The 17,552-nt window shown below is 44.3% G+C and overlaps 1 protein-coding gene across 1 annotated transcript in view; it reads right to left on the bottom strand.

Annotated features, from left to right (window-relative positions):
• Positions 1-2,069: 2,069 nt before the first annotated feature.
• LOC133003401 (neurobeachin-like) overlaps positions 2,070-17,552 on the bottom strand; it is a 187,641-nt gene continuing 172,158 nt past the window's right edge. Inside the window, exons 49-57 of the mRNA XM_061073124.1 lie at positions 14,376-14,465; positions 12,406-12,583; positions 11,289-11,360; positions 11,009-11,164; positions 10,206-10,376; positions 5,652-5,753; positions 5,343-5,539; positions 4,757-4,908; positions 2,070-3,377 (exon numbers count right to left, since the gene is read on the bottom strand). Of these exons, the coding sequence (XP_060929107.1) occupies positions 3,287-3,377; positions 4,757-4,908; positions 5,343-5,539; positions 5,652-5,753; positions 10,206-10,376; positions 11,009-11,164; positions 11,289-11,360; positions 12,406-12,583; positions 14,376-14,465 (1,209 nt within the window). The 3' untranslated portion in view covers positions 2,070-3,286. The remainder of the gene's footprint in view (positions 3,378-4,756; positions 4,909-5,342; positions 5,540-5,651; positions 5,754-10,205; positions 10,377-11,008; positions 11,165-11,288; positions 11,361-12,405; positions 12,584-14,375; positions 14,466-17,552) is intronic.

The raw sequence follows: 17,552 nt of genomic DNA, 5'->3' as shown, positions 1-17,552 counted from the left end.
TGTTAACAAACTAAAAAATTGGAAACCATTGCCTCTAAATATTCATGTTTGACTTCAACACAAATGCTCGTGTGAGTAGAATGAGACTCAGAGCTCGTGTCTCTGCCCGGGCACAACAACAACATCATCCTTAATTTATTCTGTGAAAAAATGTCAACAAAACAATCAGACACACAACGTTATAGAAAGTGGAAGAAATTAAACTCCTAGCTCCGCCTCTTATTTCAGATCCACGCCCAAAAATCGAATTGGTTGTGTCCTGGCCCAGGTCCCGTCCTCCTCCCTGTTCCTGCCACTAAGTCTGGTGTAAATCCGCTCTAGAGTTTTTTTGCACAATCTAGCTGACGAACACACAAAAGTAACAAGGGCCAAAAAGAAACCTCTCAACACAACAGTCCCCGTTCGGCTGCACTGTTTAACATCCAGATGACTTCGCTGTGGCACTTTAGGTCCTGCTGCACAAACCGTGGAACAGTCGACAGGAACTTGAGACGACTTGCTGCTGCACTGCAGGAGAAAAAACTGTGTGGCCACTCGGTAGCTTCTCCTCCTGGAGATATGAGGGCACTAATGTTTGAGTGTTGATTGGTGCTGTGTGTGCGTGAGGAGGGTCATTTCAAGTGGTTTTGTTACATGTCTGTGTGAGTGTGGTGTCGTTGGTTGTACGTGCATGTGTAAAAACTTGCCTTGGCACAAGTGGATTTAAGTGCAATTAGGTTTGACGCCCGATGAGCACATTATGACACATGTTTTTTGAGATATAAAAAAAAAAAAAAGGAATCTGTCGCCGGTATTAACGGAGTCCAACTAACACAGTTCTCTCTCAATGGTGCATCACTGATTTTCATTCCACACACGGAATAAGAAGTGAAACTGCAGTGCTTCCAGGAATGTCCATTATTTTACTATTTTTATTCTGAATGTCCCGTTCGTCCTCTGACGTGTCGCTTCATCCAAATAATCACACATGTGAATGTCCTTTCATCCGAGACTGTAACCTGCATGTCTGCTAATACGCATCCTAAGATAAGTTGTTCTGGTCTTTTACTCTTCGATATGCGCCTGTCAAGATATGAAACCACTCCTGTTGCCATTGTACATGCTGTCTCCATGAATGCAGTCCAGTTGAGACGGACCACAACTGAGTTAAGACGTATATATATATATAAATGTATTTCAACAGAAATGTAAAACCCACGCCACTTGCTGTTTAAAGGGCTTTTTAAGTTTGTTTTTTGCCAAAAAAGCACACAGAGTCGTCGTGAATGTGTTTGTTTTCAAAGATGCTGTCTGTTGTTTTTCGTCATCTCCTAAATAAAAAAAAATCATGTAATGTTTGTGGAAAAAATGGTATTCGAAGAAAAAAGCTGGGACTGTTGGTGTTATCGTGGAAGCTGATGGAGAATGTGAATGCTGTATTATATTCATCCATATTCCATTAATGTCAGAATGTTATTAAACTCACATGAGGAAAAAACAAACTGCAATTCACTTATTTTCAATTCCTAAGGGGAAAATTACAAAGTTCAGACAAAGACACACAAAAGAATGTGAGTCAGTGGAGCAGACTGCAGTAACCAGGCCACACAGCAGATGGCAGTATAATCAAACAATGAGCAGGTCTTCAGTTCCACTTTGTATATCATTAATTTACTGACCTATAGTTATTCATCCTTTTATTATGGAGATTAAATGACTACATGCATCCTTAAGAGGACGTAAACTTAACAAATAAAACTCCTGAGACTCGTGTGTTTATTCATTTGTATTAAAAAAAACACAAGAAATGACAGCAGTTCAATTTAGTTCTTCAATTTGATTTATCACATAAGCAGAAATTATGTGGAAAAAATCTTAAAATCTTAAATAAAATCAAATACACAAATTGTCAAACAGATAAATTCACAGTAATGAAGAGCAAAGTAAACCTGATGCATGCACGACCTCGGCTCCGGGTCCGGCGTTTGTCCTGACACACCAACAGAGAAGAAGAATGCAAACTCAAAATCATTTGCATATTTTTGTTCACTTTAAATCGTCGGCTCACGGCGACCGACTTCTCGTAAATACAGAAACAATCGTTTTTTCATCTCACCAAAAATAGCTCACTGTCACTTTTTGGAACATTCCACTGCTCATCATCAGATCATCTCATCGTCAAACAGCTGAAAACCTTCATCAGACGTTATATTGCTTAACAATACATGGTGTCACAGCAGGATGAGGACTTCACAGAAACTTTAAATTAACGAGCTCATGTTTTGTGCAAAAATGGGCAAAAACTGAAAAAGTGTTGAGATGCAAAAGTAAGAATATTAATGTTCGCGGACAAACAATTGTAGAATCTCTTAAAAATTGCACTTTTTCTTAAAATAATGTCTGACATGTTGAGAAACATTCCTAGAATCCAGTTCTTTAATCCTCTGGATGGGATTTTTCTGATACAACTGTTTCCACTTGAATCAGTTTACGATTTGAAAGTCAATTTAATCCTTTGAATTAGTCCTTAATTTAAAGTAAGTATGGGAATATCACAACTGATCATTTCTGTTGACGTGGAAATCAAAAACAAAGACTTCACGACAGACTCACACTGAATTAGACTTTTCTTCCATTTAGACGATCAAACAACAAATTAACAATGAACGTAGTTTTTTTCACGTTTGCACATCGGACCAGTGTTCAGAACAGAGAGAAGACGATGGCCGTACACACGCGTCACTAACGTCTGCAGTGCAATGACGCCATCTTGAACATTTACACATGGGTCACGTGACTGAGAGGTTTAGAACATGAAGGCTACAGACTAACAGCATTTAGATCTTTACACTGTCCATATTTACACTTTATATTTATGTCGCTAGAAAAAGTGAGACATGTATCCGTCATACAAATGTTGTATAAATGTTTTGAACAGGAGATACATTTTTAGTTTTTCACAGTTTGATACAGGAACTTTAAATCGTACATCCAGGTCTGTTTCGAAGCTTAAACTGTGTCGTTTCTTTTTTTGAACCAGAGTTGATCTCAGTGTCTCCTCCTCTTCCACAGCAGGTGAGTTCGGCTCCGTTCAGCTGCTGCTCAGGTGAAACCCACAGAGACGTGTTGGGATTGTTAAGAAAACAGACAAATGGCAACAAGTTGACGGGAGCACACTTTGTTCTTCATCATCTTCACCGTGCAGATACTGTCCAAACCAGTGGAACACCTCTGGGCTCTGTGGTCCGCCCCCTGGCTGTCGCTGTTCCTCTCTGCACACTCGCCCCCCCCCTCGCTGTGTGTTTCCTCAGTAGCGGTTCTGATGCTCGTAGTGCCACCGGTTGAAATCTATGTTAAACGCCACGATACTGCCGGACGCCATCCCCGTGATCAAAGTCCTGCAGAGAAAACAAAAATCTAAATCAAATCCCAGTTTCAGGCAAATATTACAAACTTCGTGAAACAGGAAAAAATTGAAAACCACAGTTAAAACCCAAAGATTGTTTCCACGCACGTGAATGTTTTGTTAAAATGTCCATGAAATGAGCACAGGCGCCGATCGGGGGCAGTGACAGTAAATCACCGGGTTTCCGTGACAACTGAAGTGGACCATTGAGTCCCAGTGTCTTCCTGCGACCCCTCTGCCCTTGTGTCCACGGCCGGCTGGTATGTAGGAAAAGCAGCTGATTTCACAGGGTCGTCTTATACTGCTACGGCCCGAGGGCTTAAATGCTGCAGCACAATGAACAGAGCTGCAGCAGAAGGCCCCCCCCCCCCCTCTGGAACCGAGCAGGCTCCCTTGTGTTCTACCTAATGTCAACATATCGAGGAAAAGGGCCAATAAATGAATCGAGGGGATCCTAAAATATTATATTGAAGGGGTTTGTTAAGAGATTTTCAAAGAAATGTAAAAAAATACCCTGTGATTTCATATTTCAGGTTGTGCTTTTAGTCTTATTTAAAAAATGGCAGCTTTGTTTTGGGGTCTGAGGAGCATTTGGCCGGTGGCAGTGACGTTCAGCCTCAATGTTCAGACCCTCTAACCTCTCGTGGCTGCCAGGGTCACATGATGACATCACGCTCAGAGCCCCAGAGCGAACTCTGCCCCCCCCGCCACCGCCATCGGGCGACCTATCGTGACTCCGGACGTATTATTCAGAACGAGAACATCGAGGTGGGAACAAAAACAAATGCAGCCGACCTGCCGATAGCATTGTGTCCATGTGCACGAGTCTATTTATCCAACATAGTTTTATTTTCAGAAGATACTCCTGTAATTTTTTTGGTCTCTATGGCAACTGTAGGGTCTATTGAAAGAGAAAAGGACGGTGGATATCCCACTAACTGAAATACACACTGACAACCACAAAACACAGGCAGCGTGAGGCTTTTTACCTCAACCCACACACACACACACACACACACACACACACACACACACACACACACACACACACACACACACACACACACACACACAGACATGCATGTTCCCATGTGAGCCCACGCAGTCGATTCTGTGGAGACCAACTCTCTGTCTCAATCTTATCAGACTAAAATATACAAATCATTTCGATTCAACACATTTTCCTGCAGATCTTATGTCTTTGTTTGCTTTTCTTCATCTAAACCTCATTATCCAATAAGGGATGATGTGTAAAACCTGGATCCACCTCGTTTAAACAGTAGATGATGAGCTGGAGACATGATGATGATCTGTTTACATTCTCACTGGTTCGGTGATACCGTTAATGACCACGCGCCCGCCTGCTCTGACCTTTGATCGTGTGATAGGTCCATGGCCCGGACGCCGGCGTCACAGCCCGGGTAGACGTAGAGCTGCTTGAAATCACACGCCTGCCACACCTCCACCACGCCGCTGTCCCCCCCGGTCACCAGGTTGTGGCCGTCGCTGCTCAGGAGAATCGCCTGAAAGGAGAATTTCACAGAGAAAACAGTGAGATGCAGCTACAGCTTCGTATAGATTCAAGATAAGCGATTGTATGATTGCTTATTAATGAGGTTTACTCTTCATCCAGGTGATGGAAAGTAACAGACTGTGGAGCATTAGTCCAATTTTGGGGTTTACTTTTCTATTCAGGCTCATGAAAACATCAAACCAATCACTATCTGTGAACTTTAAAGTGTTGAAGAGTCAGTGTCTGAATAGACAGGCAGTTTTTCTCTGTGACATTTAGCAGGATCACACAAAAACTACTGAACTGACTCCAGGAAAGTCGGACATGACCCAAAGGAGGACCCATTAGGTTCTGTAGCAGATCTGGACAAAGGGGCGGATCCAGGTGTGAACTCCAAGATCCACATGCTACCTGGAGTTTACTGGTGTAACGATGTGAGCTCACCCTGGTGGAATCGTTGACCTCCATCTGTGCCAGCAGCTTTCCATTAATGCTGAAGTTGCAGAAGCGGCCCCTCTCGTAGTAGATGATGCAGTGGCCCTCGCTGGACACCGAGATGAGCCGCGCCCGCTGGTAGTGGTCCGGCCCCTCCAGCGCCCGCAGCAGGTCCCCGGTGATGGTGTGGACCAGACACGGACCCTCTGCCAAACCCAAACACATTCAAACAGAGAGTGAGGACGTCCAGTTGTAATGTAGAAGTTAAAATGTGGGATTGTGGGGTATGTAGCCCCTCTCAGACACACACACACTGACCTTTGGCTCCGCTGATGACCAGACCCAGCTCTGCACAGACGGCCACACACACAACTTCCTGGTCGTGACCCGTCAGGACGGCTCGTGGAGCTGGGTAGTCGGCTGAAAGACGACAGATACAAAACATCATGGAATAAAATACTTTAATATATGATCTGCACCTGAAAGCTTTTTTTATACCATTTTAAACGCTGCATTTTCATTTGTCTAAACCAACAAACCTTCATTAGGCAATAAAAATCATATGGACACAAGCAGGGTGATGGTGACACACATCTGCCAGCAGGGAGGTCCCTCTGATTGTCATGTAAATGTGGGGATGCCCACTCACGGCCGCCTGAGCCACTTGACTTCATCGCGTGCGTCACATGATTGATGACGGCCCGGGGAGAGGTTAGTGAGGGGCGGGACGAGACACCTGGAGCCGACCTCCAGTACTGCCACAACCAGCGTGTCAAGTAGGAAAGCTGGGGGGGGGGGGGGGGGGGGGGGGGGGGTTTGTGAAATGCTGTTGGTGCTCTGGTCACGACGAGTAACGCCTTTTTCCCCAAACACCACAGGGAGAGTTACTTCTCTTTTCATCAATCAATCAATCGACAGCAGCATTTTTAAGGGGAGAGTTGAACCCACTAAATTAATATGTCTGTTTTTAAACCACAAATACAGATACAGATATCAGTATAATGATGAAATAGTGGTTTTATATGTGTATAAAACACTGTTAATTATGTGGGTCGTTAGCATATTGATCATCTTTCAGCCCAATAGTAACCTCAAACTCAAATGAAAGCCCTGGTACAAGTACATCAAAGTAAAAATGTGGAATATGGCCAAAATGCCCACTAAATGCAAAATAGCAGGCTTCCTGTTGTGTTTTTCCAATTGCACCTCAAGACTTTTTTGTTTGTCTGGTCATGATACACCTGTGTATGGATTTTTGTGAAGACCGGTCAATGTGAACACGTTCCAGGGGTCTCGGGGGGGCACCGTTGAGCCATTTTGCGACGGCCATTGAAAATTCCTCCAGAATACGTAAATTTTCACCACTTTCTAACTTTCTGCAAATTTTGGTAAGAATTTGAGCATGGTAAAGCCCTCAAAAAGCCAATTCATTTGCCTGAATAATAATAATAATAATAATAAATATATAACATATAAAACACATCAATCAATCAGTTTTCAGGCTGTTTTTGTTTGTTGGCTCATTTCGTGGAAGACAGACAAACATTTGTGGAATAAGTAGGTAGATTTAATATATTTTCTCCTTTTCTAAGAAAGCATTCAAAACAAATACCTATTAAAATAAGGGATAGAAAAGTTCAAGTTCCTCCTCCTCTGTCCAAACAGACCCACCACTGAGTTGATAGTTCCTGGAACCAGAATATTGAGGGATACATTTCTCATCCTATCCTTTACAAAAAATACTACAACAAGTACAAGTACGTCAAAGTAAAAAAGTGGAATATGGCCAAAATGGTCACTAAATGCAAAATAGCAGGCTTCCTGTTGTGTTTTTCCAATTGCACCTAAATACTTTTTTGTTTGTCTGGTCATGATACACCTGTGTATGGATTTTTGTGAAGACCGGTCAATGTGAACACGTTCCAGGAGTCTCGGGGGGGCACCATTTTGCGACGCCCATTGAAAATTCCTCCAGAATACGTAAATTTTCACCGCTTTCTAACTTTCTGCAAATATTGGTAAGAATTTGAGCATGGTAAAGCCCTCAAAAAGCCGATTCATTTGCCCGAATAATAATAATAATAATAATACTAATCCTTACAATTTCAATAGGGCCTCACCTGACCTTTGATCAGTGCTCGGGCCCTAATTAAAGCACTTGATGGAAACTGAAGCAGTGGATTAACACTATCTGACTGTTGGTTTCCACAAGTTTCCCCAAGTTCACCCAATTTAGTGAAAGTTTCTCTCTCCTCCTCCTGGACTGTAACGTCCTAATGGATGATGTGGACATGTGTCCGACTTGTCTCCTCCTCTATTATTCCCTCTCGCCCCCATCATCTCCTCCTCCGGCTCGCTGCCCCCCCCCCCCCCTCTGCAGCTGCAGCAGGTCCAGTCAGCGAGCCGGGGCTGTGATCGATGCCGCCCCGGTCCCTCAGAGACCAGGACCTGAGCAGCGCTGTCAGGGGGGCTGAATAGGACAAGTGTCAGAAAAAGCCTCCTGGGAGAAAAAGGGACCTCGTGCAGCTCACCTACCCGACAAAGGATTCAATCACCCCTGGAACAGCGTGCCCCCCCACCCACCCGCTCAGAGCCCTGGGGGACGAGCAGGATTCAGCCGCCACAATTACCCGCTGCAAATATCCCCTGGCACCGGTGTGATGGGCCGAGTGTGAGAGGCAGGGCCGTGATTGAGCTGGAAGTTATTTTAATTATTAGACATTTAAGACACGTGCAGCCTTTTGGGGGCACGGGTGGAATCAATTTCTTGGGCACGGCGGCGTCTGCGGGACGAAGGGAGGAACCATCCGGCAGGAAGCTGCTGCATATTCACACAACCTTCATCCGGCCCTTATAGAAAATATAACAGGTTATCAGACACTTGCTTTTTGTGCTAGAAAGTGTATTATTTTGAATTGGAAAACAGATAAAGCTCCATCTAAGGCTCAGTGGCAAAGGGTTGTTTTTGAATATGCAGTGTTGGACCATTTGACATGTAAACTTCACAGCAATGATGAGGCCTTTCGTAAAACATGGGAACCCTTTCTGTCATATGTTGGTCTGAATGTTTCCACCATTCTCACAAGAGGGTTTGTACCATAGCTCAGAATGCTCTGTCTCAAAAGAGGCACTCTGTTTCACCATTTAATCGATTTACTTTTATTTCTGTATACTTTTATTTTACTTATCTGTTTTTAATTGTTTCTTCCTTGTATAGGACGTGACCCCTGAATCTTCTGCCTGTATGGATTTGAATATGTGTGTGAGCCAAATGTTTGTCTTGTGTTTGTTTTGTTTTGTGTTGTATTACCTGTTGGAAAACTAATAAACATATATGAGTAAAAAAAAAAGAAAATATAACAGGCATGAAATCACCAGGATGAGACTCCTGGAGAAGATTGTTCAATTAAAAAGGCCGTAAGTGAGAGAATAAAGAGGAGTTTGGTGCTACCGACTTTGTGACATTAACGTGAGCGCTTCAAGTGTGAAGATATATAAAAAATGGTGGAAGTAGTTCATCCCTGAGGGCCGGTCTATATTTGAACATGACTGATATGAAGGCGAATTTGAATAAAGCTGTGTCAAGCAGACACAATGTTTTCTTTCTGAGTCATTCTCCTGTTCCTGCACAGCTACACACCCCCACGTCCCTGGCACATTGGATTCTGCCATCGTGACACATCGATGAGATATTGATAAGAGACGATTTGATCCGGTGCAATCACTTCTTATCTTTTGTTTTTAAAGATGAGGTGATGGACCTCTCCCTCCTCTTTTGTCCGCTGACGATGCAGCGTGAACACCAGGGGAATTCTTTTTCCTGCTGCAGAAAACACAAGTGCGATTGCCCCTCGCTAATTGGAGGCAACCATGCTGAAATTCTTAATTAACTGTCGGAGCCTCAGTGAAGTTAATTAGAGAACACTCGCGACTAATCTGCAGCTCCTAAAATCTGTGACAATTGGAAACACAAGATTTTCTCGCGCACACACTCGCTTTGTATCGTCACCCAGAAATAAATTTTAAAAAAAAACAGACTCTCATCGTCCTCATCTTTTGTTTTTTTTCCGCTTCACTCCATATATGGGCCTCCTTGCTTCACGTGTTCCTGACCCTGACGGATTGTTTTGAACACAGACAATCAGTGAGAATCAGAGACTTAAGTGAGAGGAGCAGCACAGATCTCACACGGGGGTCAAGCTTTTTAAAAAGGCAAGACATCAAGAGTCCTCTTCTTCAATGTTGGATCTGAACCTAATTACACACACTCATAAAGATAAGTCCCTTACAAATGCCAGACCTTTTTTCCATCAAGATCCATTAATTATTATCTGATAAATAAAGGAATTGGTTGACACACTTTAAAGAAAGAGAAATAATTTTTTCATGAGTCCACCCCCTGATTTGGATCTGCACCACAATTTTATGTAATCTTTCTTGGGTGAAGCCCCACCCTTCCACAAAGTTTACTGGAAATTGGTTTAGTAGTTTTTTTGCATAATTCTGCTCACAAACAAACAAACAGAAATCAGATAAATTACCTCCCTGGTGGAAGTAATAACATAAAACAAATAAGTTCTCATCTGATTTCTTGGTTAGAATTTCATTTTATAGGCTTAAGAAAAGATTTTTGTCTCCAATGCTGTAAAAAACTAAAAAGAAACGAAAATACAATTTTTTGCTTATGTACTATTTTTTAGGTTTAACTTCTACAAACAAAAGAATATATTTCAAAGGTGAAACTGTAGTGTAAAAGGATTCCTGTTACTTCGTTTACAGGGTAGTACACGTGCTACTGTATATATTATCCGTGTGTGTGTGTAGGTGTGTGTGTGTGTGTGTGTGTGTGTGTGTGTATGCATGCTAACTTACTGTTACTGGGGTTATCACCGATGATATGGTGCCGGCCGCTCCAGTACCACAGCAGCAGGGTCGCGTCCCTGGACCCGGAGACGATGTAGCAGTCTCCTCCGATGTAAGACTCTGACCGGGCCAGACACGTCACCACATCCCAGTGGCCGAAGACGATCTGGGTCAACTTCCCTAAAGAGGATACGGGTACATACACCATTTCAGTTTGTGTGAAAAATATAGGCAATAAGCTGAAATACAAAAAACGACTGTAGGTAGTGATTTCAGAACCTGCTGACAGTAGCAAAGGGAATAATATATAATTTGGAGAATACATATTATCATTTGAAACCAGTGGTTCCCAGTCATATTGGCTTGTGGCTTCTTAAAATTAAACAATGTCTACTTTGCCATGAGATTCTGGTCTCATGGTTGAGTGAGTTCAACCCACTAGAGGGATTTTTCTGACTCAATTTGTTTCATTTGAAGGATTATTAAAAAAAGGCCAAAAGAGGTCAAGTGAAGTTAAATGAGAGAAAAACAAACACTCAAGGAATATTTAATAAAAAAAACTTTTCCTTGTGATCTCCCTCATTATATAAGTTTCCTCAGGGTCATTCCTCAAGTTTGGAATCATTAAAATAAGCAAAATATATAGATATTGTCACTCAGCAGTAACTTCTACTGTACTGTAGTATAGTCATCCTCTTTTTCGTACAAGGCTTGTCAGCAGTGACAATACAGTATTATCTCCACCACGGCACTCAGCCCTGCACACATCAGCGCACTCCTCTATAGGAAACAGAGTTTACACTGTAACCTACCTGTCTCGGAGGAGTACACACGGAAGCTCTTGTCCCAGAAGCCACACACCAGGATGTAACGGTTGTCAGCTGTCACCACAAAACAGTGTGTGGTGATTTGGATGCTCTGGTCCACCAGGTCTGTGATCTGACGCTTGTTGCTTCCAGTGCTGTTGGCTATTTCAGAGGGGGAAAGAACAGAACACATGTCAATACCTGAGCAAAGCTATTTATTAAGCTACTATTTTATTTTGTTAGTTCGATGTTGCAGTTTCAATACAAACGGATGAAGTTTACTCACCGACCAGAGAATCCATCTCTATGGGTAAGTGATGGGCCTGCTCCAGAGAGTAGCCTGGTGCTCCCCGGAGACCTGGAGTCAAACAGAGAGGCATCAGGAAATGTATCATTGGTTCTGTTTCTAACCTCAGCAAACACACAATCACACACAATCACACACAGACACACACACACACAAGGAAGTATTTACCCTCAAACTACCAGTGTGGACCAGCCAAAATGTCCTCACAACATAAAAATGTCCTCTCAATGATGTTATTGAACAAAAATTGGAAACTCATGACTATAAAAGGACAAGTACACACACACACACACACACACACACACACACACACACACACACACACACACACACACACACACACACACACACACACACACACACACACACACCTCTGTTCCATTTCTCAGAGCCTACTACATTCATAACCTCTAACAGGAGATGGAAGTCTTGGAGGTCCATCAGAAAGAAAGATTTCCATCTGTCTTACAGGTTATTTTTTTTCTCCTTCTCCAAATTGTCAAACTGAATGGAGACATTCTTATTCATGAGAGCGAGTTTTTCCGGAGCCAGTTTCCAAAATAGCAACATGCCTCGAAAACGCCGAGGCCTTATTATCTTCATTATTTTGAAAAAGCCAAACCACATTTCCCTTCCTCTGCGACAGGATGGCAAGGGTTGTGCAGCTGTGGTCGTTAGTGCCGGAGCAGCCGGAGCAGCCGGAGCAGCCACACAGTGCGGACGCTTTGGTCCCGAGCTCGGTGTGTTTCTATAGTGACAGATGGAGACGTGTGAGGAGAATGTGGTGCAGTTGCGGCCTAATTTCCTCGTAACCATTGCTTTGGCCCTCTGACCCTGAGGTGAGGCCGGCTCTCAGAGGGGGGGACGGGGGGGCTCTGTGGGTAATGTTGTTCACACATGTCTGAAAAGGGAACATGTGGAAACACTCGTGCTCGGCTCACCTGAGAGGTGCTAGCCTCTCGCCTAGCTGCCCGGCTACAGCTCTATTAGGAGCAGTGAGCAGGTCTGTGAGCTCGGCCACTGCTGTGGGAGTTCTCCGGCAACATGTGTGTTTGTTTGAACGCATCACCGGCCACGTTCAGAGAGCGCCACTCACCCACGGTGTTGTGCCATCGGTTGACAGCGAACAGGCGGCTGCAGGTGACGGTGACCACGGCGGGGACGATCAGATGGGGCAGGGTGTTGGCGGCCACGTGGGTCACCGGGGAGTTGGACGGGAACTTCAGCACCATGATGACGTCCTGCTGCATCTGGTCCTTGAACATGAGAGGACTCTGTGGAAGGAAACACTGTTGAGTAGAGGAGAGAGAGAAGGGGAGCGTGGGGACGGATGGAGGGATGTGTGATGGTGGAGAGGAGGAGCAGGTGGTACGAGGAGAGAGGACGAGGAAGAGGAAGAGGAGCAGGATGGTGAGGGTGGAAAAGAGGAAAAGATGGGGGAGAAAAATAATGGAAAGAGCTAATTATCGAGGAGGTTGGAGGAAAAAAGTGGGATCAGACTAGGGTTGCAAAGGGGGGGAAAGTTTCCGGTAAATACATGGAAAGTTTAACTCGGGAATTTTGAAAAAAAAAAAAAAAAAATATGCAATTAAACGCTGAGCAATAAAAACATCATTCAAAACTCTATTTTAAAGATGTATGGAATACAGCACACACTGCACGTTGAATTTCAACCCTCCACTGTGCATTCTTCCATCACATGCACAGATAACTCCCAGCATCCTTCACTCTACAGCAGGGCTACTGAGGCCTGCTGTAGTGTGACGGACTAGTCAGGTAAGTTTCCATGATATCACTGGGAAAATATATTAGCATGCTTATTGAGGATTGTTCATCTGTTCATCTAGCCTATTTCCATTAATTTATCCATCAATTGTAAAATATGAGTACAGACGATTCCAATTGTTTGGCTAACAATTTATATCTCTGGCATTGCATTAGTGTTTTTTTTACAAACTTTTTTCTCATCTTATTCTACAGAACAATGCCACGTGCACTATCTCATGTGTGGAGGCATTTCACCCCATCCAATGTAGAAGGAAAGGCTGTGTACATTTGCAAATACTTTGCAAAGACCTATGTTAAGAATGACACAACGATGCAGAAGCATATAGTCAAGTGCCCAAAGTTTCCTTAGGGCTCAAATCAGCCTATGACACAACAAAATGTTTATATTTATGTCTGTATATGACAAGGTAAATACAGTTAGTATAAATTACCAACAACATTTCAAGTTTATTCCCGTTAATTCCCGTATATTCCCGTTAATTCCCATGGAAAGTTTCCAACTTTGAATATTCCCGGGATTTTGCAGCCCTAGATCAGACACAGAGGAGGGTTTCATGCACTGTGGCCTCCGGACTGTACAGTCAGACCAGGGGTTGGTCAAACATGGGTGAGATGTGAATGACTGGGATGGAGTAGGTTGTTCATATGAGACGGAGCACACATCAAACACGTATCAGGAAGTAACTTTCTTTTCTTTCTTTTTTTCCACTGCTTTCCATCTGTAAATTTCATCTCAAGCTTGAGCTAGATGTGTAGAAAGCCGTGGAGGAGCCAGTGACTCTGACAACACTGGGAGAGAACCAGCTTCAACTCTCATCCTTAACACTGGAGGCTTCTGACAGAAGTGGATGAAAAAACATTCACATCTGTTGCAGAAAAGTAGAGAAAATTGAACTAAAAGGTCTCGGAGGGATCTGCCTGGCAAACTTTCTTGTAGGGAGAGAGAGACATAGAGAGAAGCATGTGGGGATAATGAGGGCTGGGCCGTGGCTATTACATGGATTAGAGAGAGAAGAGAGGGAAGCTAGCAGCAGGCCAGTAGGGAGCACTCTTCCCTTAACACCACAGCCGCCAGCAGGCAGGAGCAGACAACTGGCCTCGGAAAAAATCCTGTTGTTATTTTTTTACCAGTCTGACCTAAATGAGGCGAGACTCCTGAAATATTTATCGTCTCTTATAAAAGGAGCGGATTGAAGGAAATGGAGGTGAAGAAGAAATAGAGAATCTCCTTCTCGAGCCGATTCGGAATCTTTCTCCCAGTGTTCCCATCGCTCTCACCAGGTGCATGGCGGAGCTGCGTGGAGGATGTGGCTCAATGAGCAACTGAGATGGCGTCTGTCCACAGCTCTGGATCTGTGCCTCCGTGGCCTGCGGGAGAGAGAGAGAGAGAGGGGAGAAGAGAGAGGGGAGAAGGAGAGAGGGAGAGAGAGAGAGTGAGAGAGTGAGAGAGCGGCTGTCACAATCAATATGCATCAAAGTGATGGGTCAATGCGTTACTTGACAATGCAAGCAAATCCTAACTCAGCCGTGCCCACCGAGGAGGAGGAGGAGGAGGGAGGGCGGGTGGGGGGAGGCGAAAGGGAAAAGGGTGCACTCCAAATCCGCCTTGGTTCTCCCCCTTCCCTCCCCCCCCTCAGCCTGCAGAGTCATCCAAGTGTTAGTATGGAAGAGACAAGCCTTTTCCTATTAACATGCTTCAGTTAACCATTCCCATTTCCAGACGCAGGCCCCCCCCACTGCACAAACGTTAACCTGGAGTGACGTCCAGCTCTCAGATGTTATTGTGCTGGAAACAAAAGCAAAAAAGCATGTGTATGCACACACACACGCACACACAACACATGAGATGCACAGAGACACACAAACATGAGATGCACAGAAACACACAACAACACGAGATACACAGAAACACACAAAAACATGAGATGCACAGAAACACACAAACACATGAGATGCACAGAAACACACAAAAACATGAGATGCACAGAAACACACACAAAAACATGAGATGCACAGAAACACACAAACACATGAGATGCACAGAAACACACACAAAAACATGAGATGCACAGAAACACACAAAAACATGAGATGCACAGAGAAACACACATAAACATCAGATGCACAGAGACACACAAACACATGAGATGCACAGAAACACACAAAAACATAAGATGCACAGAAACACACAAACACATGAGATGCACAGAAACACACACACAAACATGAGATGCACAGAAACACACAAACACATGAGATGCACAGAAACACACACAAAAACATGAGATGCACAGAAACACACAAACACATGAGATGCACAGAAACACACAAACACATGAGATGCACAGAAACACACACACAAACATGAGATGCACAGAAACACACAAACACATGAGATGCACAGAAACACACAAACACATGAGATGCACAGAAACACACACACAAACATGAGATGCACAGAAACACACAAACAAATGAGATGCACAGAAACACACACAAAAACATGAGATGCACAGAAACACACAAACACATGAGATGCACAGAAACACACATGAGATGCACAGAAACACACAAAAACATGAGATGCACGGGACACACACAAAAACATGAGATGCACAGAAACACACAAACATGAGATGCACAGAAACACACAACAACACGAGATGCACAGAAACACACAAAAACATGAGATGCACAGAAACACACAAACACATGACATGCACAGAAACACACAACAACATGAGATGCACAGAAACACATGAGATGCACAGAAACACACACAAACATGAGATGCACAGAAACACACAAACACATGAGATGCACAGAAACACACGCAAAAACATGAGATGCAGAGAAACACACAAAAACATTAGATGCACAGAAACACACAAAAACATGAGATGCACAGAAACACACAAACACATGAAATGCACAGAAACACACAAGCATACTTTATGGGTCTTTGTGGGACCTTGATGCAGGTTGAGTTATGGATTATAAACTATGAGTCTGGATGAATGAGACTGATGAAGAACCCAAACTGTACAGATCACACCTTGAGAACCACACAACACAACCCCAGAGGAATTTGCTATTATTAGACAATAACTTCCGTTTAAATAGACACAAAAGATTTCCTCCTTTTCGAGTGAGAGATGAGGAAGAAGAAGAAAAAAGAAAAGAACCAGTAGAGCTGCTGAGCCGGAGTGAAAGTGGGCCGCTCCACGGTGGGAGTGATTGATGTGACTGGAGCCACTTCCACCATCAGAGGGGAGCTTGTAGACGTCCGTCACTGCCACCGGTGCACAATGGAACATACATCGCTCAGCCTCTCGCCCCCCTGCCCGCCCTCCCACCCTCCCGCCCCCCCGACTGCCCGGGTGACTGGCAGTCATTTTTCCATCCGCCTGTACACACCACTCACTATCAACCAGCGCCCATTGGGTAGCACATGCCACAGCGAGAGGATGTGACACGGGACGTTTCGGAGGTGATGCCGGATCGGGACAGGCCACCTGCTAGCCAAACAGTTCCCCCCCGATCCCCCCCCGCCCAGGTCGCTTCCCATCTCCCACCCGATCCAGAGAAGTGAAAGTTCCATGTGAGTTGCTTGCTGAGCACATTTGGCAACCATTAAGTGTTGCTCGGTATTTCTTTACAACACAGTCCGTCAAGTAATAAGCAACTGACACTATGGCTATTTAAGGTGAGGTTCGGGGGGGTGAGGGTCAAAATGTCAGTTCAAATAAAGAAACGTGATACGCAGATCATAAAGGCTGAGAGAGGGGCCATGTGGAAAACATCACCGGGGTTTCCTGGTAATGAATCTATTACCTCGGGAAACTGCTGCTGCTGCATGTCCCGATTTGGTCGTCTCAGACAACATCAACGCCTCACGATTATTCCCATAAGTGTGAGGCGGAGGATTTGTCTGTGTGTGTTTGTGTTTTGGGGGGAGGGTGTGAGGAAGGGAGGGGGTCTGACTCGTTGAAGGTCAACTCAAGAGCGTGTTCCTCCACCGAGATGATCAAAACACGTCAATATCTCTCAGGTGCCTGAACACTAATCCTCTCTGAGGTGTGTCAGAAACTTATCTGCATCTCAGCCTGCGATGGAGAGCACTTAACAGGCAGTTCATTAGTTTACGTCACTTCAGGCTCTGCTTTTTGGCTGATAAGTGACACTTATTGCCGAAGCCATCTGGATGATCTCTCCTCCCTTGCCTGGGTGAACAGCAAACATCCATCATAACACACGGTGTCCGCCCGTCTGTCCCTCCGACTTTGTTCTCATCCGATCCTAGCGAGAGCAAAAGGTTTCCGCTCCCTTCACTGGCTGCCAGTGGCCGCCTGCATCCGCTTCAAAACATTAGTACTTGGGTACCGTGCCCTGAAAGGATCCGGTCCAGTCTACATCCAGGACATGGTCAAACTCTACACCCCAGCCCGTTCACTG

This window comes from Limanda limanda, chromosome 6 (genome assembly GCF_963576545.1).
Source record: "Limanda limanda chromosome 6, fLimLim1.1, whole genome shotgun sequence".
NCBI classification, from domain to species: Eukaryota; Metazoa; Chordata; class Actinopteri; order Pleuronectiformes; family Pleuronectidae; genus Limanda; species Limanda limanda.
This window is presented reverse-complemented; position numbering and strand designations above follow the sequence as displayed.